Source organism: Furipterus horrens, unplaced genomic scaffold (assembly GCF_987537825.1).
Source record: "Furipterus horrens unplaced genomic scaffold, mFurHor1.1.pri manual_scaffold_4, whole genome shotgun sequence".
Lineage (NCBI taxonomy): Eukaryota > Metazoa > Chordata > Mammalia > Chiroptera > Furipteridae > Furipterus > Furipterus horrens.
Genome location: NW_028327174.1, coordinates 27,979,918 through 28,007,167, shown reverse-complemented (window position 1 = coordinate 28,007,167; position 27,250 = coordinate 27,979,918). Strand labels below are relative to the sequence as shown.

The following is a 27,250-nucleotide window of genomic DNA, read 5'->3' as shown; positions in this document are numbered from 1 at the left end:
GTCCCAGCTGGGGGCGCCCAAGAGGCAATCACACATTGATGTTTCCCTCTCCTCCCCTCCCTTCCCCTCTCTCTAAAAATAAATTAATAAAACCTTAATTAAAAAAACAAAACAAAACACGCCTGGGTGTTTTCTGCTCCGTTGACAGTTTGGGAAATCCTTTAACCTGTCTGAAACTCACCTCCTCATCTGTGAAAGGCTAATAATCATGAAACTAGTGCTTACCTCAAGGGAGGAAATAAATATCAAATGAGATGACAAGTGAAAGCAGATCTAACACAGCACAAAAATTAACTATCTTTGTTAGGTTTTCAGCATGATGAAGTATGACTTCGATTAAAATATTGTAAATACTGATTTTGTAAGGAGGACACGAAGCTTTTGGAACTTTCTCAAAAATATAACAATAAGTTTTAATTGAATTCAGTACTTAGGTCCCTCCTAGAATCTCTCAGCTTCCAATCTGGCCTAGACTTCATTCCGACAAGATACCAGCCTTGGACAAGTTATTGATCCTCTTTAAGTTTCCTCTTGGGTTTCACGGGAATAATTAAAAGATCCTCAAAGGCATCATTTAAAGTCAGGAACAGAAAATATCACGTAGTGGTGTTTTCGCACACAACATTTTAACTAAAGAAAGAGGTCCTTGGGCAAAAACCTAGAGGCCGGGAACTGAGCAAGGAAATAAGGGAAATCTGACTCCGGTGCAGCCAGGAGAAGGGGCATAGTCCGCCATCGCCAGGGGCCAGGCAGCAGCGCCGCAGGAGCGGGGCCCCCGGGCCCGGTAGGGGGCGCCGAAGCGCCGCACTGCAGCCTCCTGGTTGCTGAGCGCCTGGGCCCCCGCCAGGCTGAGCTCGCGCGCGTCCTGCCGCAGTCCCGGCCACTAGTAGGGGCGAGCTCGAGCGAGGGGACTCCGCGCGTCCTCCCTCACTTGCTGCTGCCGCCGCCGCTCGGAACCCCGATCGCAGCCCAGCAACTCGGAAACGCAGCCTGCACCCTGGGCTACGCAGCGTGCGTGCGAGAGCTTCACGGTCCCCGGAGACCGATTCCGAACTTGCAGGGGCCGCCGTTCTCCCGGGCCTGGAGATTGTGAACAGGTGAGTGTCATGCACGTGCCCAGGTGGCTCTTTCCAGACTGCTTCCTGCAGCCCTTCCGTGTCCCTGAACGCTCGCTTCTGGCTTAATCCTCCTGGTCACTGAGTCCCCCAGGGAGGCTCTGAGGTTCGCTGAGAGGGAGATCTGAGCGCTGGAGCCCAGAGTTTGACAGTGTCCTCCGAGCTGGGACCAAGAAAACCCTTTTGACTTGGGCTGCGTTTGCTCTCTAGGCTACTAGCAAGTAACTTGCAGTCGACAGTTTGTTTATCATTCCAGATACCTGTTGCTTTCAGAGCAACGGCAAAGCCAGGGGTCTTGTACAATTATTCTCATCGTTGTGGGTGCTGCGTCGTAAGATGAGGGAAAATTTCCAGTGATGAGATGAGGAAAACTTGATTTCAAAGCTAGAGAAGGCGCAGCCCGAAGAGAATCTCATTCCCACGACCAGACTAGATTCTTTGCTTCCCTAAACAGCTGCACTATATTTTGATGATAAATACAGAAGTTAGAAAAAAATTACCTTATAAAGATGCTTGCTCCCCTCCCCCCCACCCCCGCCATGAGAAAGTGGAACGCATGGGCCTTGACAAGTAGTCTTGGGAATGATTTGTTATGAATGAAACCTTTCTTTAAATACATATTTTTTAATGAGGTTATTAGTGACGAAAATGTCACAGGTCTAACAGATTGTAAGTTCCTGGAAGGTAGCCACTCTGTATACACGTAGTATAAGTGTGGAATGAATCAATTAATGCATTAATAGTAACATAGGATTTGGAGGCTAGCTTTGCTTTTTCTTCTTCCTTAGCTTTCTTTTAGGTCTTTTATGTTTAGAGAAAAAAAATCACCATACCTTTATCTCTCAAATATCTAGGTGTGATTTTTTTTATGAATGTTAGGAACCCAGAAGTTTTTGTCCTAATAAAGCACTGTCTACACAGAAAGTGAATGGCAGCTTCTACACTCAGCCAGAATATTTAATGTCTGCATGACATTAAAACAAATGTTTTTTCGTAGCTCCAAGTTATGGAAGGTCTTGGTTTATGAATTATTTTGAACATCATAAATTTGGCAATAGGTCACTTATTACAACAATTCACACATTTATCTTTGTTTTTTATCTTTGTCAAATGTAACTTTTCACATTTCATGTGAGAAGTAAAATATTGAAGGATATGCATTAGTTTGTGACTTCCATTAAGTCATTTTTCTAAACATGACATCAGATTGACAATAACCAGCTGTATCTTTATTAGGTTATAAATGAAAAAATTAATCCAAACAACTTGTCTTTCTTATGTGAAATTCCTATTCCTCTGAGGCCATTTGGGAGTTACTGAAACATTTGACTTACCAAATGTTTTTTTTTTTAAATCACATTTGATGGCTACTTTCATGAAGCATCAATCAGATAGGTAATTACATTGATTTTATGTGCATGGGAGTTAACAGTTTTGCATTGTTGTTTATACAGGCTCCAGACACTTGCATGGTCTATGTTTCAAGAAAATACTTGCCATTCTTATATAGAGTTTACAAAGTTAATGTATCTTTATATTTTATGCTTCTGTGAAACTTCTGTGGTGAAGCACGAGGCATAGAGGCCTCTTCTTAATGAATGCATATAAAATCAAAATAAGGAAATCCTTTTATCTTTAGCCAAAATATGGGACTGGACAAATTACAGATGTTAAAGCTTCTGGGTTTCGTACTATTAATGACTACTAAGAAGGTTTTTTAATTATTGGGGATGAAAAGCAATAGCTAATGTTAATGTTGACCTTTTCATCCTTCAGAAGAAGCTCTGACACTTTGGAAATCAGCAAATGCATAATTTGTTAGGTATGCTCAGATGCATAATGAAGAAAAGAATTACATGTTGATGTCTTTGTAGAAATACTTTTTCAGAGGGATTTTTACTTTTATCTTTCACTGGAGGAGCTGTTTTTGAAAATTCGTAGGTGACAAAATGCTGGCAGGAGTATTTAGATAACAAATTTGTGTTTCAAAATTCTCTTTACAGACTGGAAAAATGGATGAACTGAAGACTGATGTGATTAAGTTTAACAGGGTAAAAGTGAAGTCTTGTATTTAGGTTTAAAACATGGACTGCAGAAGTTCAGAATGGGCAAGTCTGCAGCTCATGTGGAAGATGCGAGCCTTCGTATATGAGTGGTTGTGCAGCCATACAACCACAGTGCCCAGAGATTCCTTAGGGAAAAATCTCAGTGAACTTTTGCTGGGTCCGTTTGTCAGGTCACATCTCATGTGGTGAATGCAGTGGGTGCTACATTTTTAGAGTGATTAAAATGGCAAGTGCCAGAGGGGAGAGCTGCATATGGTGAAGAGGGAAGGTGAGCGTAAAAAAACCCATAACACCATACATCCCATCATGAACAAGGGAGGATTCTGGCCCTCCTTCGCCTAGAAAGTAGAGTCAGGGGCAAAAGGTCCTCATAGCTGCTAGGCTGCTTGAAGGGCTCTGAGCAAAAGGAAAGAAGAAGCTGAGTTAATGCTCCCCTTTCCCCTCTATACCTGATAGTGGTAAATTAGACACAGAATGGTTTTTGGATGGTTATCTGATAAAGAAAGGATTTTTGTGATGGTTGGAGGATTCTTTGGTTGACCTCAAGGCTCTTCTCAACTTCACATTTCTATGGTACTAAGAACCTAGGTATCATTCCTAAAGTACCCATCTATATAAAATGTGTTTATGTTGTATGTAATATAATTTCCCAAGTGTTAGGACAATACCATACTTTACTTGAAGTTGTCATAGAAAAGGAGTCAAAAATCATGGCATGGCATTTATGTTTTTGTACCAGGGCGTGCCTAGAAAAATATAAAAATATGATCTAAAAATATTATATATCAGTTCCTGGAACATGTGCTTCTATCACATGACTTGATTACATGATCTAGTGTGATCTGAGATGGAATTTAAATCTTGAAATGCAAGTGCAATTATACAATTATATTACACTAGGATTGACTAATATGAATGTATATTATTTGGCCCAAAGGGAAATAAAGAATTCCAAATGTGACTCCTCCTATCACATATACTTGCATCTTGGATGTGTACAGACACATGGTAAATATATGTAGTGACATACTTAAAATTACTAACAAAACAATGCCTTCATAAAAAATTCTTTGAGGAAGTACTTTAGAATATGCTATTGTGAGTAAAAATGCGTATGTTTTAGAATCAAAACAGATCGAAGTTCAAGTCCCAGATCTGTCATTTAATAGTTGAGTAGCTTACATACAGTAAATTACTCCAGCCCTCTCACGGTATTGTGGTGAAGGTCACCATGGAAAATGTTGATAAAGTTGAATGGTGGCTGTCATAGAGGAGATGCTTAATAAATGTTGATTCCTTTCTACAGTAACTTACGAATTCCTAAATCTCTTTTGTCCAAGGATTTCAGATTTACAATGATATGGTGAACCCAAAGGCTGGAACCAAAACGATCTTCTCCACTCTTTAGTTTGAACAACAGTGAGTTGTCTACCAACACCCAGTATGGCAAAAAGTGCAGAGGTCAAATTGGCAGTATTTGGAAGAGCAGGCGTGGGCAAGTCAGGTAAGTTTTGCTGTGGTCGTTGGAGTGTGTGTGTGTGTCTTTGTTACTGCCACCTGGGATTGGGCAGGAGAGTGGTTGGCGTTCCTCATACTCTCACGTGTTTCCTGATGGTATGAGAACCTGATTTCTGTATTTGGTGGAAGGATCTGGGGAATGAGGAAGCTGTCCCAGTGAGTGGAGAGCAAAGGCCAGAGGGCATGTGTGAAGGCCTGTGCTCCAGCAACAGCTTAGCTAAGGCCTTTGTGAATAAAGGGTCCAGGCCTGGGGCTGGCTGTTTGTTATTCATTCATTCAAAATTTATCATAGGCAATAAGGGAAGGGTGCTTATTAACCTTATATTAACTATCAAAATAAATTTCACATGGTTTGAAAAGTTAAAAGTGATCAGTTGGGAGAAGCACTTAGCTATGTGCATAGTCATCTCAGAGTAAGCCATTTACCTCCTATCAACGCCAGTCCATCAGCCTCAGCTTAGACCCGTTTTCTTTGTTTTCTTCCAAATTATTTCTTCCATTCTCTACTGATCATTTTTCCTTAATTATTTCTTTGTCCACTTCTCCATCTTTTTCTTTTCTCCAAGCTTATTGAATGTAGTCTTTGCCCTTACTGTCTTAACTTATTTTTTTTAAACTCCCATTCATTGCTTAAAACATGACAAGCTTCCATTGAAATCATGCTACAGAAACTGCTTTTGCTAAGGTCTCTGGTATCAATAACCAACAAACATGGTGAATGTTTCCCAGTGTTTTTCCCCTGTGACCTCTTGTTATCATCTGACAAAATCACTTATTCTTTCTAAAATTCCTTTCTTCCCAGGCTCCCAGGACATCACACTTCTTGGTGTTCCTGCTCCCGCTCCATTGCCCCTAACCAGCTGCCTTCACAGGCTGCTCTTCATGGGTCCACCTGTCAAACACCAGGGTTCCCAGGGCTCCCAGGGCTCTGCATACCATTTTCTTGTCTTTTCCCTCTGTACGGTCTCCCTACAGCTGAAGCTAACACCTGCACACAACTACAAATTCAGATGACCTTGGTTTTATTTATGCCAAATGCAGAAGTTGAACTTGTTCACTGAAATCCTATGGTTCTTTATGAATGCATCTTCTTTAGACTATATACATTCTATCACTTATATTTATTTTCAGTTAGGTAAAAATGACAGTGATAGACAACATACCTTTAAACAACTGTCTTTTTGTCATACATACAGTATTTTCCTATTTCTATATCAGACTGTTTTCTGAGACTTGTAAACACACCTCACATTTAAAATTACTACTGGTTTGACTTAAGCATGGGAGACGATTCTGAAACATTTATCCATAGTTTAGTGAAAATAACCACAGAGTAAATAATAGCTATCAACTTTGAAATCAGGCTGTAGCAATATAGAATCCGTGTTTATTCTATAAATCTTTGTAAGTTTAGATATATAATATCTTTGCCTAGTCATTGTACCACATGTTCACCTTCCTGTCGCACAGACTGTATCAGTCATATTAGTAACTTTTGGATTTTTAAGTCTACAAGAATGCAACTGCAGCTCCTCCTCCCTTACCCATATGCTTCCCCCAAAATGGACATGATGTTTGCATGGGCTCCAACTATCTGTTTCTCTACACAGCCAGCACAGGGAAGTGTTCCTGGGGGAACCAGCTTGAGATGCTGGAGTGATTAAAGCTGAGCATCTCTGACCTGGGTTTGTGTGAATTGCTTCGGAGGCCTCCAGTCTTACCTGTCCCATCTACTTTCCCCACACTCAATCCTAAATTGAATCTGGGTTATACAAGACCATATTGTCCACTTGCTAACAGAGAGTAGTATAGCCTAGACTGAATGCATGCACTGTCAGATTTGACTCCCAAATCTGCACTTTATTAGCTGTGAAGCTTGGCAACTTTGGCAAGTTACTTACCTTTTCAATTTCCTCAACTCTAAAAAGGGTATAATAGTGCCTATCTCAAACAATTGTTGTTAGGATTGAGTAAGTAATTACACGCAAGTTTGTTAGAATAGCACCTTGCACATAGTAAGTGCTCAAGAATCAGATTACGATTTTTTGAGTTATGGTCATTTTAATCTGTAACTTATTTAGTGAAACATAGAATGTAAGATATATTTACATTCAAGTGGTTTTCAGTAAAAGTCAGAAAACTTATAAGACAAAAATTCTCTATCGCTACTTAGTACACCCTAAACACACACACACACACTTTGGCTTATACTTTGGAAATTTTGGGAAAGTAGCCAGAGATATGTTAATGTCATCAATAAATTAACATCCTTAAATGTGAAAGTGCTTCTGGTATGTGGTCGACAGCTTCTTAAGCCCAGGTAATATATAGGCCTTTTGTGTTTAAAACAGAATTTAACATTAACCAGAACTTTTTGGTTGGCGGGTTGTCATTGTAGTAAGAGTATCATTGTAAGCAAAATTTAATAATGTCTCAATACTCAGAAACACTGATAAAACATGTGAGGGGTGTGTGTGTACATATGACAATATTGTACACATAATGGCTGCATTTACATGGTCCTTTGTATTGGAGAATTCTTCCCTCTGCCTAATTTTGCCTTGCAGTTCTGTCTTCTGGTGAGCTCACTTGTTGGCTCAGGGAGCTTTCTGGCTCAGCATGGTGAGTGCTGTGGGGACACTGCAAAGCCTAGACCCACCACTCCTAGCCCATGTCATCTTCTCTTGCCCCAGTAAGGCAAACGTCTAAGGGAAAAGCCCTAATAACATGACATGTAGGACATAGATTTCCTTACTTGTGTGTGTCAGCCTATACTCTGACAGTCTCCAAGTAACTAAAGTGATTAGACCTACCATACAACCTAGGATGTATACCATATTTATTTAAGTGCTTCTTGGATTCACAGAATTCAAATTTGTAGTAAGTGTGGGAGGGGCTGAGAGAAAAACAACTGAAATCTTAAATTTAGTTTTACAGTTGACATTTTCATTCTAGAATTGAAATATGTGCCATAACTAAATATATTTCTTGGAAGGGCTAATCGCAAAGTTAATTGGGTAATGCTATCCTTTAATTCAAAAGCACTCATCCATGAAGGCTTCAGTTCATAGATTCAGATTGCTAAGCTAGAAATTGGGTGCCAAACACAAATGAGCTTGTGAAATTTTTTTCCTTGACACATAGAAAAGTGATTTACTTTATCCTTTTCTTTGTTCTGGCCTGTTTTCCCTCTCTCTCTCTCTCTCTCTCTCTCTCTCTCTCTCTGAATTCTAAAATGTTTTGAAAATTATTTTTTCTCTTATTTTCAAGTGGAATAGGGACAATCTTGATTTTAAACATGACTTTTCTAAACACGGCTTTAACAGATATATGATTTTTTTTGGCTGGAGTCTGTTTATGAGATTTTATATATTCTCATATACATTAAGTATAAACAATATCAATAACACTTGGATAGATCGGTTTCCTTATATTAGGGAACTAACCTTTGTGTTTTAGAAATATTTCTCTACTTTCAGAAGCTTAAACCAGTTTGTTCCTTTTATTCTGAGTTAATGGTGTAATATGATGCTTCTTGAACATTATTTTCCAAGTACTTCTAAAAGAACAGGAAAAATCTAGGGTGTTGGCGGTATGTAAACATCTCATTACAGTCATGTACTTACTTAGCAAGCCTTATTGATGATTTAAAATGTATGCAAAATTTAATATTAATCCATAAGATATCTATGTTTGAATGTAAAAGTGATTTCCCCCTAAACCCAGTGACTAAAATGGACTCTTCAGGAAGGTGTAGCAGGTTGACCTGTAGCTTCAGTAACACCTAGGCTTGAGGGACAGTTGAAGGACCACAGTTTAGGAAGTAGCTTTAGGTTGTCTCTTGACAGAAACGTGAGCACTGGCCACAGTCCTGTACTTTTCCTACTGATGGTCCCAAACAGTTCATCAAGTTCTCTCTCATTCTTGTTCTAAGGCTATATAATTAATCCTAATGCTAAATTTTACTGAAAATTTTGTCTAGTTAAAAAAGAGGGACAGATTATGTTCCAAGTGGGTACAGAACTTCCACAGCTTCTGGAAATGTGTGTGTGTGTGTGCGCGTGCGCGTGAGCATACGCGCACACGTGAGAGAGAGACAGAGAGAGAGAGAGGGGAAGCCTTTCCTGGATGATTGTGGAAACTGAAGAATTTCCAGAAATGAGGCCCATTGGTTCCTGGTGTAGTTGGTGGTTAGAAGAAGAACTGTTTTTTAAAGGATTGGACCTAAGGGAGGACGGTGGCATTCAGACAAGTTTGAATGGGGCTAGAAAAGTAGCCATTCCATTGTTATAAAATATGGCGGTATGGTTGGTTATCTGAGACTTTCAAGTGTTTATACTTTTCTTTCCCTGCAAAGATGGAAAAATAAGAAGAGATAAACAGCATAGGTGAGTTGATTTTCATTTGTTTCCTCCACTCCAAGAGGAATGAAAGGGTATTTTCAGATTGTAGGTATATCCTTTGGATATGTGTAAAAGTCAGACTTCTGTGCAAGTCGTAAGTCATGCTGACCTTTGTTGCATGCCCAGGAAGTGAGGCAAATGGGAGGAATGGTGCTCATGCGGGCTAAAAAAAAAGTAAACAAAAGGAAGAAAATGAAAGAAAAATGAATGTCATTGGAATCAGTTGTTTACTGGTGGGTTGGTAAATGTTTTGTTGGTTGGCAATGACCAATTCTTAGGCTGTTCTGTGAAGAAAAATATAATTATGGAGAAAACAGTCCTGGAAAACAGAACAAAACAAAACAAAATCAAGAACTATTTTTCAACACCAAAAGGACATCTTTCTGTCTCTGCTTTTTTTCTATTGGAGTATATTATTAAAACTCATTTGTCCTTTATTTGTAACTGATGACTAATTTATTCACTGAAATATTTTCCTGTAGTTAATTATCAGTCCTCATTTGGTTCCATTTTGATCTTGACTTGTTTTCTTGGCAACTGACAAGGACTAACTTTGAGGGAAGGGAGTGAAGAGAATTGTAAATCATCCTTGTAATTCCCCCTTTTTATTCCTGGTATTTTTCCAACTTATGGGTTTGGGGAAATGAGCCAAATTTTCAAGGTGGTACTGGCCTTGAAGCCAAAATTCCAGTGCAAACGCACCTCTGTTGCTACAGCTGCCTTTGAAAATTGATGTGGTTTCAGAAAAACAGTCATAATTTCTTCCATTTCATTAAAAATGAAAGTAGTTATATTACAAAGGAAAGGTAGTTTGAAATATATATATTTAAAGTAAAAATATATGTATGGTATGAGAGAAGTATATATCTGTGTGTGTGTGTGTATACATATATGAGAAGAGAGCTCCTTACTTAGATCACCCAGCTTCTTGGTGCCATAGCAAAGTCTGGAATCCCTGTTTATGACTGAATATTCTTGCAACTTTGCTGTTAAATGTTTTCATTTTGTATCACTCTATTCTTTTCCACATCTTTTCAAACACCTTACATTAGGAAATGAGATGATCATTAGCATTTTATATTATGAAACTTATCAAACTGATGAGTTTGTTTTTTTTTAAATTCCAGTATTCAATAAATAAACTAAGGCATGGCAAAGCTTCTTGGGAGTCCTGGGTGTGTTGCCTGTCAGTGCAGCTGAGGTTCTCAGCAACTTGTTTTATATAAGAGAGTTCCCCTGCAATGCAATATTCCATTTCTTATGGCTTTGCATTAAGTGTAAGGAAACTGATGAATCATGTTCACCTTAAGAATAACTTTCTCGTTATCAAAAAAGAATACATTGCATATGTCCTCTCAATCTGACGTAACAATTTTTTAAAAAAATACCCACTATCCTGATTGAAAAAATTAGGGTCGAAGCTTCAGCTTCATCTCAATGAAGTCTTTTTTTATTCCTCTGTCAACTGATACATTCATTTGCTTATTTATTTATTTATTTGCACTGATGCAGGTAGGCTTTGAAGGTACTTTGAAAAATTACAAGTGTGATACAAATGTGGTCTTCATACTATGATGTCTTTGTTATTGAAATGCATACAGTTCTCCTGACTCTGACTCCAAAAAACCTCCGCTGCCTTGCGGCATACCTCTTCAGGGGAAAGGCTAAGGGAGTAAACCCCGACAGAAAATCCGGAGCCGGAGTCCCTAAGGCGGTTTGACGTTGTAGTCAACACCGGCAACTCCTGCGGCGCACCTGAAGCCAAGCTGTATTGACTCCGTCTTTCCCTTGGACCCTTCAGCTGCGAAGAGAGGGGGGGTCTGCTGCATGGGCAACAGCAGACCCTCCATATCACCCTGCCCAGGCTCTGTAGCTTCAGCTTCACTGGAGAGGACACTCCAGCGTCATCGCAAGATGTCGATTCAACACGGGAGGAGACAGATACCGTGTCACTCCCGAGTCGGACTGCACAGCCATTCTCGGCGGTGCAGATAGACTCTTAAGAAGCTACACCATCGTCTCTCGAGACGGACGGCTGCCGCCGCCGCCGACAACAGTTCTCCTGCTATATTTCTTAACATTTCTGACTGGAAAAGCAGTGTGAGGAGTTCCCTCACTCTTTATTGCTGGAGTCTAGAGGAACATGCTCAGTCCAGCAGTTGCCTGTTAGTGTCCTTCCACTGAGTACACAATGTACAGATTATCCAGGGGTTGTAGTTTCTATGCTTTGTGATTTGACCTTTCAAATATATAAAATGAACAGATATTGAGTCAGGGATTTTTTTTTTTAGGATCAGTAGATAAGAGTCTAAACTATTTAGGAGAAGGAACCATGGCATGTTATAAGATTGTTTGATAATCAAGTTTCATCCTTATTAAAAAATTAAAGCTCTAAGACATTTAAATATTATTGATAAAAATACTTATCAAATAATATATAAGTATGTATCTGTATATTTCCCTATAATCTTAAAATATGTTCTTTTATTTATTCAGTTATTCAACAAGTATCTGTGGAGCACCAACTTTGTGTTCTAAAATAGCTTGCACATAGTACAAATTTCAGGTATATTCCAAAAAGGCAGAGCAGTAGCTATTGCTGCTCATCGTTATATCCAAGAGCCTCACACAGTAATTGATACAGACTGGATCCTCAGTAAAACAAATAAATTGAGTTAGACTATGCAGTCCATACATGCTTCATAATTTTATTAAGAGGCATGTATTTTAAATGGACTCCCTATTATAACCAAAAAGGTTTTCACTTGAATATCTCTAGTGACTGGAAGCAGACCATTCCATCCTGGGACAGCTATGTCAGTCACAGTCCTCCAGAGGAACAGAACCAGCAGGACACACTCTATCTATCTCTCCATCTATCATCTGTCTATCAGGGCTGGCAAGACTGAACTCTGTAGAGAAGCTGGCAGGCTGGAAACTCAGGCAGCAATTAATGTTACAGTCTTAAGGCAAAATTTCTTTTACTCCAGGAAACCTCAGGTTTTGCACTAAAGGCCTTCCAGTAATTGGATGAGTCCCACCCACGTTATTAAGGCTAATCTTCTTTACTTAATGTCAACTGATTATAGATGTTACCACATCTACAAAATACCGTCACACTAACCCTTACTTTAATGTTTGATTAAATAACTGGGTAACTATAGCCCAGCCAAATGGGCATGGAAAACTGTCACAGCTCTTCCTGTTTGTGACTTCCCCTTCTTTGGAACCAAAGACCGTTCATTAGTTTCTACTTACTGACTTTGATTTAATGCCTTAAAGTTACATAGAACACTAAATTCCTCTTCCTTATGACAGTGCTCAACATATTTGAAGATAAGCTAGTACACCTCAACTCGTGCTTGAGTTTTCTCTTCCATGGTCAGGTTTAATCATAGTCACCTAATATTCCCTACAGAGATCATGGTTTCTATCACCACACCATCCTCGCTGTCCCCCTCTCCCCACACTCCATAAAGTGCAGAGCCTGGAAGCAAATGCAAGCATTTCAGATGTGGGATGCCCGGGCCAGCTCAGAGCACAACCATGGTTCTGCAATTAGATGCTTTGCTTCTGCTAAGACATCAAGTCATTGTTGCTTTCAGAGTGACAGTGGAGGCACTGTTGGCTGCTGGGGAGTTGACTGTAAAGGAGTCTTTTTTTAAAAAAAAAATGCTACTGTTGAGTCACATCTTTTCAAACCTATACCTGAGTATGTGTATTTTAACTGAGCTTAAAGTTTATTTTCATCCTTTTAACTACTGTTTTGTTTGATTTAATATATCCTCTGGCTTCTCAGGAGCCTTTTGGATCCAACATAGGTACCATCCTTCCCTACTTTCTGCCATCTAGAAATATGTTGGCTTTGGAACATTATAGGCCCTTGATGCTCTTATTGAATCTTAGAATTTTCCACTTTGGTATTATTTAGCTCATTGGAATGATAAAGAATCCCAGTGAGGTTTTGGGATAATAAAGCTAGTAAAGAAAAACAAAGGTCTTTGGCTCTTGGTGTGGGGGCATTAACATCATATCATATTACTTCCCTACTCATTAAATAAACTATGTTTAGATTTGCCATAAAATGGGTGATCTGGGAGGAAACCTTACAGTTATAATCCCTTGTTTAATATTTATTTAACATTTGTTGTTTCTGTCTCACATTCTTGTCTTAGGACTCAAGGTACATTGTTATGTAAAGTGTGTAAGAGTGATTAACTTTTATTGGTCCAAATATCTATTCTACACATAAATTTATTTTCCAGAGACTCATTCCAAGGTATGGACATATGCTTTTGCCCTAGAATGACTGAATTTATGTGATTGGGGACTGCTGATGTAAATCAGAGCTGAGTGCAGGAAAGGGTTTTTTTTTTTTTTTTTGCGTTGGCTTATATTGGTAGATATCAAACTTTAGCATGCCTCAAAATCCCATGGAAGGCTTGTTAAAATATATGCTTTAAGACCTCATTCCCAAAGGTTCTGAATCAGTAGGCCTGTAGACGGGCCAGAAAATTTGTGTTTCTAACAAGTTCCCAGATGATGCTTAGGCTGCTAGTCTGGGGACCACATGTTGGGAACCATAGTGAAGTTTGCTAAGTCCTCAATTTCCACTTGAAGGAGGTGCTTTCAGCTTTGGAAAAGCATATAGCTTTTTGTGAGCTGCATGTAACAAACATGGAGTACCAGGCACTGTCATAGGGAACTGGCAATAATAATGATAAACAAGACAGGTAAGCTCTCTGCCTCCATGAAGCTAATATTCTAATGGCAGTAGACTAAATAAACCAAAAAGTACTCTGTGGGGCAGAGCAAATGTGAGGCTTTTCTGTGGGCCATTAAGACTAGAATTTTTCATTCACATCTTAGTATGGTAAGTTTTGTTAAAAAAAAAAAAAAAGTGTAAGCCTCAATGACTGTGACATGCTGAGCTTTGGTTTTAAGATTATACTTTGAGCCGTTCAGCAATAGTGGAGGTGAGCTGGCCTAAACTGCAGTATTAAGTGTCTGGGGGTTAAACATCTTGTCTAAGACCATGGTACCAAAGTTTCTGCTGAGAGAAACTAATTAGACCACATAGGAATTGAACCCATAACTTTAAGTTTTTAACACCAAGCTCCATCAAGTCAAGTTATGGCTAATGTAGAACTAAATTAAAGTAAGATAGTTGTTCTTTCCGCAACATTTGGGAAAAGTGATTTTAAATTGCTCTTTGACAGTGGCATTTCTAAAACTTACGCAATGATTTTGTAGAAAGAACTGCAGCATTTAGAAGAGTTCATAAGTTTCCACTGTTTTGGGTAGAAAGATAACATCTCTTTCTTGATGATGCTTTTCCTGTGGGTTTTTTTTTTTTTTTTTTTTAAGTATTTTAGAAAGTTCTCTCTTTTTCTATGCCATTGGGCACTAATTTAAGAAGTGATGCCAAAAACAAAAAAAGTAAGAGTAAAATATTGTGAGTATTTATCTGTCTGAAAAGTATTTGACTCTTTTTGTACCAAGAACCTCGTAAATTACAACTGAACCTAACAACTGAGCCAGCTTCATAGTCATTTGGCAACACATGTTGAGTTAGATGTTTTAAAAGAAGACTCAGCCACACATGGTAGTATGAGTAATGGTTATCTGTTCCAATGCCTGGGACTATATTTCCATTCAAATATTTTGTATGTTGAATATGTGTTTCTAGCAGTGTTCCAAAAGAGGTGAAATTGGGAGCACAGTAACTGTACATTTAAGTCCTCAAGTCCTAAGATTTAACCTATTATTTCTTATGTCTCCCACTCATTATTTTACAAATATTTAGGAACTTTCTCGTATATTCCCAAGTCTTCCACCCTTTCCATACTCCTACCAAATGCTGAATGCACTGTCAATATTTGTGGAAGAAGCTGTTGGACATGTATGACTTACAATTAGAAATCAGCCAGTGATAGTTTTTGTTTCAGCAGAATGATTGATTTTTCTAAATTTGTGTCTTGAAATATTTTTAGAAAATTGTCAGAGTTGCAAGAGCAGTACAGAAAGTTCTTTTGGGCCCTTCACCTTGTTTTCTCTGACAATAACGTCTTTGTTACATAATCACAATACATTATCAAGCCCAGGAAGTTGATACAGACACAATGTCAGTTGTATGGCTTGAATACAATTCAGGATCAGGGTCAATTTGAAAAGACAGTTGGTGGGGGGCTGGGATATGGAAGGAGAACCTTCAAGAAAGGATAGAACTCATCGTGAGTTTTCAAAAGCTGAAATCTGATAAGCCACTTATTATCAGAGATGTTATGTTGAGGTATGTGCAATTTAGTGTTTTAGATCATACATAAGACAACCACCTGGCACTTAGTTCAGGCCGTAAATGCTACAGGAATCTGTGAGAGGAAGAAAATTCGGTGGGAACTACTTGGGGAGACCTTGAGGGAGGCAGTGAAAATAAAATACTGTACATTCAGTGGGATTATTATGGTGAGAAGTGGAACAACTTTCCCTCTTATTTTTTTCTCCAAAATGTCCTTAATGTTGGGATTAGAAAGGCAAAGAGACAACCACATGATAGGGGAGAGGGGTAAGAACCAAGTGATGGTTAGGAAGGGAGGAGAGCCATTGGGGTCTTGTTAATTCAGTCACAGGGAAGGCCCTTTTAAAGCTTCTCAGAGCTAGCATTTCAATCCTTATTTCCCTTCAGTGGTTTTTGGAGTCCAGTCTGACTCACCATTTATTAACTGCATGCATGGTGGGCTTACTTAGCTCTGGTTCATTCCAGTTTCCTCTTCAGTAAAATGCAGATGATAACCATCTTATAGTAGGGCTGTTGTGCACCAAAACCAAATGATATATAATAAAATCAGCAATCAAAATAATTGGTTAACGCTTATATCATTGACTAGAAGCCTACCAGCCAACCACTGTTATAGGACTTGACATATATGAACTCATATAATCATCACAACTACTTTATACATTTGGCCCTATTACATCTATTCTTTACAGATGAGGAGCTTGAGGTCCAGAGGAGTAAATAAGTAATTTGCAGAGGGTCATACAGGTAGTGACAGAATTCTGGCAGAGCTAGGACTCAAATCCAGACACTTTGCCTCTGGTATCTGTGTTTGTATCCACAACACTCCCAAAACTTCTAACTAAATTCTCTGTACAATTATAGGTGCTCAACAAACATTTTCTCCCCTCTCCCTCTCTTGTCTTTTCTTCCTTGTTACTTAGGAATATTCATTTAGATTAATCAGTATCTATGAAAAGTACTTTACTTCACTTAAACCATTACTAGAGAAAATAAGGAACCAGAACAAAATGTGATAAAAGTGCTAAGAGATCTTATAGCCCTATATTACATTTCATTTTAGCTCAATTTATAATAATATTTCTATTCCAAACTTTGCCTATGATTTCATGCTAAAACCTCTTACTTGGCTTTTGAGGCCCAGCAGTATGCAAAGGACATAGTAAAGGAGAAGGATGGGAATTCTAAAGGAAGACTGAAGAACTTAACATTTAATATATGAAAAATGTGAAGTTTGTTAAACATCCTCAGTAGAAAGGGAGGATACATTAATACTCTGGCCTGGAAGAGTCCCAAAAGCAAAACTCAGAAGCTTTTAAAAATGTGAAAGTCCTAGCACATTAACATTAAGGAAAATATTTAATCAAGTCAAAAATTTTAAATCATATTATGTGTTAAAAATATTACAGTACAGAGATTTTCTTCATTATTTATCACAATAGGAGGGTGGTTTTTTTTTTTTTTTTCCACCCTTATTGAAATACAAGATGTTCTTGTGAACCAAAGAATTCAGCTTCTACACAGGGCAAAATGCCAGAAGGCTTCAAACATTTTATGAGGGCAGATTGGGTAGGATTGGATCCCATCAGATAACTAGAGATCTTTTATCTGCCATGAAAAATTCATGATTAATTATTGCTGGAGACTTACAGGTCAATAAATATTGTTAAAGATTATGATACTTCTTATAAATGCAAGGGACTATCATCATAGACAATGATTGGTTCTGATTCCATAATTCATTGTTCAAAATTATATTATGGTGGTGCTATTTTAGATGAATGATTGGCATAAACAGACTTGATGGCAAAATGGAATATTTCAATATAATTTTCTCAGGCCTTTCTTTTTAAAATTTTTTTTAGATTCAGTAAAAAGAAGGTTTTGTTCAGTAAAAATTAAGAAGTTCCTCAAATCAACCATCATGAGAAAACACGAGCTTTTTGTTAAATAAAACACATCTTGTAAATGTGTTTTATTTAAGGTATCATGAAACAAGAGTTTTAAAATTATCTTGTAGTTATGAAATGCTACATTCACTGTAGTCTACCATGTACCTTTGTCTGCTCAGTGAAGTTTATTATAAGTCCTGTGTACTTTGTGCTGAGTTCCAGCATCATTCACACTATTAATAAGTTTTATTTTGAACATGTTCTGGTTTGAATGACCCAACATTTATCACAGTGTAGTTTTATTATAGTGAAATGGTTTTGTTTTACTGAGGAACAAAGGCAAACAAAAATAAAAAATTTCCAAGAAATATAAAGTTTATTTTAATTTGAAACACTTTCTATAAAGGATAAAGATAAAAACGAATGGAATTCCTCACACTCCATATTTTAAAGATATTGGACTAGCCATTAGGTTAAATTAGATAATTTTTAAATCTCCACTGTAATTTCATGAATGTGTGTGTGTGCTCGTGCGTGTGCATGTGTATGTGTTGGCAAAGAGAGCTACTCCAAAAAACCAGAGCCGAAACCAATTATGAATGGTAGTGTTTTCTACATTTTCAACATATGGAAAATGTTAAGATACTAATGGGCTTAATGCTTAGTCTCCATTTAGTCTCATGTTTAGCTTTTTATTCCAAGCAGTAGATTAGAACATAGCAATATAAGAAAAACATGTGGCTAATTTTACCCTCGAAGTAGGAGTTGCATTCTGATTGGGAGGATGGCAGTGGCGTATACCAGATATACTGGGGCATGCAGGGAAAAAAAACACGCGTGCTCTTTTCAGTAAAACTTTCCTCACAATGCCCTTCCCAAAAGGAAACATTTGATAAAATATGTAAACTATAAAACAACAACTGAATTACTTTAAAACACTTGCACTGGAAAGAGGCTACCTTCTGTTGCCACCCAGAGCCTCACCTATACCTGACTTACGTGAGGCAGAGAATGAGATTTGGGACTTTTGAATTAATGAAGTTTAGAAGAGATGTTGAACTTGGAGTAGATACTGTAATGTGTTGAGAATATTGAAGACTTATGATAGCATGAGTGTATTGGCATGTGGAATTCCCTTTGGAGGCCAGAGAGAGGCATCTGACGGGCAGAATAAATTATTCCAAAGATGTTCATGTTCTGGTTTTCAGAACTTTTGAATGTATTACCTTACATGCCCCTGTTCTGCTTCAAATCACGTAGTCAGAAATTTATAATGTGCAGGGCTCACATTTCTAAGAAAACTTAAATTAGCTTCTGATACTCTGTTGTCTAGGTTTGAGGGCCCATAAACAGCAAATAATAAAAATAGTTTACTTTATATAACACAAGGCACTTTACACGGTATCTTGTTTATAATACCTCATTTAAATAGCTCACCAAAACACAATATTATTGTAATTTTTCTCTTACAGATGAGGAAGTGAGGCCCAGAGAGGATTAACAAGTTGCCCAAAGCATATGTATAATAAATGGCAGAGCCAGAAGTTGAACCCAGCTGTGCTGACTCCACACTAGTAGCTGCTTTCAGTTTAAGGCTCTGCTCCTACCATTCCCGTCACAAAAGAGCTCAATCTCAGCACTTCAGTTACATAGGTCAGAGAATGCAAATAATCTCCCAATTGTTTTACATTTAAATATTTGTGATTTATGAGCTTCTCATTGGTCTCTAGAAGAGGCTGCACTTCATGATACCTGCTAATAGCTATAATAATTTTACAGCCCAGCCAGACTTCTTGGATTCAAATCCTGGTTGCATTAGATGTCAGTTACAGAGTACAGGCATTTTTGTGTGTTTGATGCTCAGTTGATGTTAGCAACTGTTGTTATACGTGAAGTTGAAGCCCTGGATCTGTGACCGAAGGGACCCACGGTCCCTGGAGATGCCAATTATGAGATCTGGTTATTTTAGGACTGAACCTTTCTCCCTCATTCCTGGCCTTCCTAGTTTCTCTTCTCATTCTCATATAGGATGTTTGGTTTCAATGGCAGCAATTAAGAAGGATTAAATGGTATCTGTAAAATATAAATGGTATTCTGACTGCTTAAGAAAAGCCTTTCCTCCCTGGTGTAATTATGTATAAAATACCTTTCTCTGAATGAATTACTGACAGTAATTGGGGAATCACCACCTCTGAAGGTTTTTAACAATTTCTCACCCTAGAGAGGTGGCCTGGCATTTGTTTACAGTTTAAACTAAATGCCCACCAATCATCAAAAGCTTTCCCTTCTTTCATGCATTTATCTGAGTTGACTCAAAGCATACGTTCGGCGCAAGGTCTACAGTCCTGGAAGCACAGGAGTCCTGATTGACTTTACATTGAAGCTTGAAACTTGAACACAGTTGCTAATATGAAGCCCATGCTTGGTGTTGCATCTGTTTGAGAAATACTTCCTCAGGGAAAAAGAATGATTAAGACAAGGTATCATTTTCTAGCATGTTTATACCAGCCTTGTAACGAGCTGATGATGTTGCTTGTCTCTGTCCAAGAACGCAGGTTCATCTCTTCAGTCAGAAAAGCCGTGCCTGGGTAGAATGAAAGGTTCCTTTGCTCCATAAATAAATAACAGTTCTGCATCCACACCATTTCCCTGGTGTGGGTGACAGGCTCATTCCCACATATCTCTACCACTAAGCTGCTTTCTCTTTGACTTATGATGAATCCTGTTCAACAAGTTGTTGACTAGAGAGGGTTCACTCATGCATGCTTGTGAAGGAATGACTATCCCTTTTTCATATATTTTAAATGTCCTGAAAGGAGGAGGAAAGTCATCAAATCATGTTCCTTGAGCAACCCAAAGTCACACACCCAACTGTGGGATGTTGCTATTTGCAGCTCATTGAGCATTAGGGTGGATGGCTGCGTCCCTTCTGCATGCTTGTGCATTCAGCTTGTAAAGTTCTCAAGGTACATAAAACAGAAAAGCATCTGACTGAGTGGCTCTTCACCTTAGGTTTTCCATATATCCAATTTAAACCATAATCAGGGACAGGAGCGTAGGATGGGATCTGGAGCTGCGAGCTGTCTGGGGAGGAGGATGAGCTATTAACAGTGTATTTAACATAAGTGATGCAACTTCTAAGGATGTGTTTACCTCAATTTGGTGCCATATGGCAGCCAACATTTTTCCTTTCACCTTCCTGAACTGATTTTGTTTTCACCTCAGTTTTATTTGAGACAAATAAATGCTAATAGATTTAGGTAATTAACTAACTCAACAGAAGAAATGTAACAAAACAAAACAAAAAAATCAGAACAAAACAAACACACCCAAGCTTGCTGTGCATTAACAAGGAAAGCGAAGACTTTTCATGGGTGGTTACAGAACCAGGATACACAATCAATCATTGGTGGAACAGGGTGAAGGCCACCTACTTAGCAGGAAGAAATGAGTGGGCAGAGAAGACTGAGAGACTAACAATGATTTCTGTCTGTTGATCCAACTCTTCATTTCTTAATTGAGCACCCATGCCAATTGTGTGTGAGGCAGGAAGGGAAGGGAAAAGGGAAGGCGAAGGGGTCCTACACAGTTTGCGCCTCGCTCTATTTCTGCCACCTTAAGCTCATCCTCAGCCCATTGGACCTTACCCAAAGCAACTCTCAAAGGCAAGATGGGAATCTCTTCAATTCTGCCACCATCTCTAGGTGGCTAATTAGAATCTTTCCATTTCAACAGTTATTTGTTCATTAGCCATGACTATAATGATATTCAGAAGAGCTTCATTCAAGTCATTTTGCAAGCATTCATTTGATAAGCTCTCTGGCTTTCTAGGTTGTACATTAAACTTTCCCACAAAGTATATGCTGAAAGACAATACATGTAGATTTTTTCAAAACAAAACAACTCTCAATTTCTGATGGACGTGAAGGGATGAATCCTTGACGTAAGTCACATGCCATCTGGCAACCTGAAAACTGGTCCTGCAGAGACACCGGATATTGAGCTGGTTGTGGAAATCATTCCTGGAGAACCCACCAGTAAGATTTTCTCTGTGGATTTCATCAAATTCTCAGTGGTCTGACAACTATTCCACAACAAGCAAAGAGTGAAAATGGACATAGCAAGAGATCTTGCTGTTGTTAACAGAATTGCTTTCAAGCAATAAAGCAAAAGAAACATCTTTCTTGGCAACTGTGCACTGCACATCATGTTAAACATTCTTGGAAGAGATGGGCTCCAGGCTTTTAAACAACACCAAGCCTTGTGTATATAGTGCATGAATCTGAGATAATGGAATGCTAGTAAAAGAGAAAACCATTCCTAGTACAGATTTCACTGAACACCTACCTTTTTCAGTAGCTCAGCCTTCTCTCTCTCTCTCTCTCTTTTAAATTAAAAACAGCCTAATAAATCCTGTTTTCAAAAGCATTAGGTGCTGAGGGGAGAACATGTATATTTGGGAAACTGGGGAGCAGCTGACAATATGTGAAAGAGAGGAAAAGAATGTCAAGAGATCAGTTTCTGGTGACTTCTGAATGATCACTTATGATCATACTTAAGTATCTTTTGCCTTTGCTCCCTAACACATGTCTGGAATGTGCTGTTGAAGTCAGTTCTTTTAGAGTCCAGCCTGGATCCTGTGAACATGTGTCAAGCAAATGTAGATGTCCTCCAGCTGCACACTTGCTTTTTCACTCTTCAGTATGTGATTTAGCATAATCCCCTGAAGGTTCTCAAAACAGGGAAATCATCTTAAATCTCTGCAGAGTTTGTGAGTCATTGTTTTGATTGTTCTTGTAAAGGTACTTACTTTTTTTCTTTCTGGCAAACTGAAATCTCAGATTCAAATCCTTGTGGGGGAGGGGTGGGAAAGTAGAGAATAAAAAGGAAGCAAGCCTTCTTTTTATAGTATAATAACCTGAATCATTTGCCTGCCACTGATATTTGGGAACATGAAAACATATGCAGGGGAAATAATACTGAAGCGTCCTGAGGAGCATTTCTCTCCTTTGCAATGATATTTATCATTTCTCTTACAGTATCTTTTCTGTCCAAACCCAGACTCAGAATCACAACACAAGATGATCAGATTGTCTCTCCACTCTAAGTTCAGCACTCTCCCAGCTATATTGTGTTGCCTTTTGTCCATCATTATGTCATGGATACACACAGGTTTCTACCACGGTCGTCTTAAGTTTCTCTTTCTTCGAGGGGAATGGAAGAGAGGACACCAGCGTGGAGAGTGTGGGAACGAGTGCAGAGTTAAGATTATCACAGTATTCAGAGAGGCAGGTATAATTCTCCAATAAACCAGAATTCCTTGGAGAAATGGTTGGTTCCAGGGCTGGACAGGAAAATGAAAGAGGAGCATGAAACACCTCGTGATGCAGAAAGTAAGGAAGTTCTGACAAATAACACAGGGTGGAGGCATGTCTACCAAACAGGGGCTGCCAATGGCTGGAGGGGGAACAATGTGAGCAAAATAAATAACATAAATCCAACGACTTATTGGTTATAACAGAGAGGACAAAACAGATTTCCTTGAGTCATGCTGATATAAACAAATAACTGAATAAATAAAAGAGGAAGGAATGACAAATAGTCCTTATAAAACAATTCCAATTTGGAAATATAGCATGAATGAGGGAAATAGAGCATTAGAACACCATAGTAAATAATTGCTGCAGGCAACTATTGATGGGGTTAATGGGCAAAAGTTTAGCAGAAACAGGAATTTGTGTAATATCCAAATAACTCCCCTTAAAATAAACACTTGTTCATTACAAAGAAAAAAATAATTTTACAGGGAAAGAACCTGTCAGATACCACCATAACCAGGTACCAAAGGTGAACATGACTAGGAATAAGGCACACTGACATGGTGATATGAGGCTCTGAGAACGGCATGTAACCTCTGTGACATTCTTTCCACTAATGCAAAACCTCAATCTAATCATGCATTAACAAACCCAGCTTACAAGACATTCAACAAAACAGTTGGCCAATGCACTTTACAAGTGTCAAGGTTGAGAAAGACAAGGAAGACTAAGGAGATAGAACACATGACAACCAAAGGCAACATGGGATCCTGCATTGTATCCTGGAAGAGAAAAAAAAGCAGGGGTTGGGGGTGGACATTATTGGAAGAACTAGTTAATAGTGTTGTGCCAGTATTAATTTATTAGTTTTGATCATTGCACTGTGGTTACGTAAGATGTTAACATTACATGAACATAAGTGAAGGGTATATGGAACTCTCTGTACTATTTTTACAAGTCTTTTGTCAATCTAAAATTATCTCAACATAAAAAGTTATTGCATGGGTGATAGTTATCTCTCAGTAGTTCTCAGCGATGGAAAATAAATGAAGTATAAGGCATCTAAGACAGTGGCAAGATAACTGCTCACAATAAAACTTGGAATTTATTCATTCAATGGCTACTCAGCAGCCACTAGGTCACATTGCTGTGTTAGTCTCAGGGATTTAGCAGCTAACAAAGCAGACAAATCCTGACAAAACAATAAGTGTTAGGAAAAGGAAGTACATGGTTCTGTGGGAAAAAAACAGAAGCAATATTTAACCAGGTCGAGGGCATCAGACATCACAGAGCTGAAGACGAGTGTGAATTAACCAAGCAGAGAATGGCTGGGGAAAGATGAGGGGCAGGGTGGAGGGGGTGAAGTGTGGAGATGTGTTTCGGGCAGAAGAAAAAGCATCGCAAGAATAGAGGCAAGAGAAAACACGGAATTTTAGAAAACCATAGTTAACTTGGCTGGATCATGATAGTCAAGGGGAACTAGAAAGGAAAGTGGAAAGCGGGCCGTGTTAGGTTCTAACTTAACTGAAATGTGAGCGTCAGCTTGTGGAGAACTCTCATCAGGTAGTGATGTTATCAGATTTATATTTTAGAAAAATGACCCTGGCTTTCCTGTAAGGAGTAGATTAGACAGGGGGATGAGGCAGGGGCAGAGGGGCAGGGGGACCCATTAGAAGGCTAATTGCACTAGACCCCTGCGAGAAGTGAAAATGGCCTTGACACAGTGGTGAATGCTTTGAGAAAATTGACAGATTTTAGAGGTTTTAAGAAGGTATAGTCTACAGAAGTTACCGTTTGATTAGAAGGGTGGTAAGGAACAGGGAGGATTTGTTGTTTAGAATGTTTAATTTCACATCTAGCATCTGTGAGTCATTTCTTAGCTTACACGTAGATCTGTGCTATCATGCGTGGCAGTGGCCTGTGACTCACTGATTGTCTGGAGAGCTATGAGGAGGCTGATGTGCGTGTGGCAGACACCCTAAGGGGATCCCTAATGAGTCATGTCCCCTTTCCTGGATTTTAGGCAGAAACTATAACTTGCTTCTAACCAATAGAAAATGGGGAAAGTGATGGGATGTCACTTCTATGACTAAGTTACATTATATAACACTGTTTTAGCAGACTAGAGTGAGAGAGAGCCCATTACTGGCTTTAAGAAGTAAGGTGCCATATTGTGAGAAAGTTACCTGACAAGGAATTATGGCCAACTTCTAGGGGCTGAGAGTGGCCACTGGCTGACAGCTGAGGGGGGGGGGGGAATATATATATATATATATATATATATACATATAGATAGATAGATAGATAGATAGATAGATGTATTATGAATCTTAGTCCTATAACCATGAAGAGCTGAAAGAGGCTTGAAAGTTGATCTTTGCCAAGTCAAGCCCCTGATGACATCTTGACTGCAGCCTGGTAGAGACTCCTGAGCCAAGAAATTATGAAATAATAAAGGGTGTTCTGATATGCTAAATTTGTGGTGATTTGTTATGCAGCCACAGAAAATGAACTCACTTGTTCCAGATGCCTTTGTTCCCTCTTTTGTATTTCCTATTTTTAGCTCTGTCCATTATCAGGGCCTTAAACCAGGGATCTTTCTTCTTGCTTTTATCTATTCTGTGTGTTCAGCTGTTTAGCCTGGTTGTTCCAAACATCAAAACCTCTCTTTGGCTCTAGTACCAGAACTGGGTTAATTTACAAATTAAGGAATATCTTACCACCATTGAAATTATGATGTGTCCATAACACATTACCAATAATGTTTGCTTTCAGGTACCAGAGCATCCAAAGGTCTTCCTACTATAAAGTGAAGGCATACTGTAGACTCAAGGTGGCTTCCTAAGTTCTCCTGTGTCCCTTACCATAGACCCCGTAGACCTAAGGTGCTTTCAGGCTTTATTTAAGCCATCATCACCTGCTTTATTTTTTATAATTCCTGGAACACCCTCTAAGCTTATCCCTAAGAGGGACTCTATATAGTGTATCCTCAGCTCCTTCCTGTCTTATTCTTAATAAGAATAGCATCATCTTAAATTACTATGGGAAAATGGATAGATGATTATGAAAACAAAATACTTGGAGATGTACAGTCTGAAAATTCATACAGATTTCTTAATATAAAGCTTCCTGGTTGGTTTCTTTGCTAAAATATGTGATAATTAGGAGACTGTGGCTTTCTGCCTTTTCTATGAATTGTCGAGCATGAGATTCACCAAGTGCTCCTCTTCTTAACCCCCTTGGTGAAGGTCTTGCAAATTTCTTCCCCAGAGGCCACTTCCTAATACTGTAGCTGTAGAACTATTTATTCAATCAATGTTTGTTTACTACCTATGATATGCTAGCTAGCCACTGTCTGAGGCTCTGGAAATACAGCAATGAACAAAATAGTCAAAAACAATGGAATTTGCATTCTTAAAGGGAAGAGATATAAGAGGAAAATTAATATTTACAATGTACACTATGTTAGATGATGATAGCGGTAATGGGAAAAAAAACTAAAGGGACTAGAAACAGTGTTGAGGGCTATAATTATAAACAGAATGGTCAGAGAAGATCTCAATGAGAAGACTACATGTAAGCAAAGACCTGAAGAAAGTGAGGGAGGGAGTCATGCAGTTATCTGAATAAAGAGCATCCCAGGCAAAAGGAACAGTGAGTGCAAAGGTCCTATGTCTGCAAGAACCCCAGGGAGGAAACCCAGTGTAGCTGGAGAGGAGAGTGGGGTGAAGTGGAATGGAGGAAGGGAAAGAGGTCAGAGGGATTCCTGGGGGTGGTGACACCATATAGGTTCTTATAGGTCACTATAAAAACTTTGACTCTTTTTAAGCTATTGGAATATTTTAAGCAAAGGAGTGACATGATATGAGTTATGTTTTAATAGTGCTACTATAATTTCTATGCAAAGAATGAAGTGTGATGGGTGGTTGGGGATGAGGGATTGAAAACACAGGTAGGAACAGGGAGTCAAGTTAAGAGGATATTTCAATAATCCAGGTGGGACTGTGCCAATGTAGAACACTTCCATCAACACAGAAAGTTTCATTTGACTTATTGGGAAAAGGGACAGTGTGGGATATCTTGGCTTCCTTCCTTTGGTGACAGATGTCAAGACATCCAGTGATCTCTTTTTTAACTCTGAGAGGATATTGAGTGGGGGTAAGGGGGTCCAGGTACTCTTAACTCCTGCCAATGGAGAATGAAAAGCTGTCGAAGGGAGAAATAGATTCCTCCTTCTCTCAAATAGAACATTTGTTTTTCTCTAAGAATTATAATTTTTGCTGGAAAAGCCCTTTTAAGGAATAATAAATAAAATCTTATTATTGAGCACCCATTATATGCTAAATACAATCTTAACATGGTACTAGGATAAGCACACTATGTGTACCTATTATGTGCTCAATACAATTTAAATATTATTTCATTTTTATCTTCACATTAAGTATGTAAAATATATCATATCTCCATTCACTGGTAAAGCCAAAGTTCAGAGAAGATAAGTGGTATGGTAGGAGTTAGTGTTGGGGCAAGAGCAGACCCCAAGTCTATTGCCTTTTCATTGACAAACTGTATACTGCCTCCTTTCTGGGCATTTCTTCATGCATGAGGATCAGAGAAGAATGTTAACAGGCTAGAAATCT

At 38.7% G+C, this 27,250-nt stretch overlaps 1 protein-coding gene across 1 annotated transcript in view; it reads left to right on the top strand.

Moving 5' to 3' along the window:
* Positions 1–869: 869 nt before the first annotated feature.
* The window catches only part of RERG (RAS like estrogen regulated growth inhibitor), a 102,859-nt gene continuing 76,478 nt past the window's right edge, over positions 870–27,250 (top strand). The window contains exons 1-2 of the mRNA XM_090275463.1: positions 870–1,097; positions 4,522–4,685. Of these exons, the coding sequence (XP_090131589.1) occupies positions 4,625–4,685 (61 nt within the window). The 5' untranslated portion in view covers positions 870–1,097; positions 4,522–4,624. The remainder of the gene's footprint in view (positions 1,098–4,521; positions 4,686–27,250) is intronic.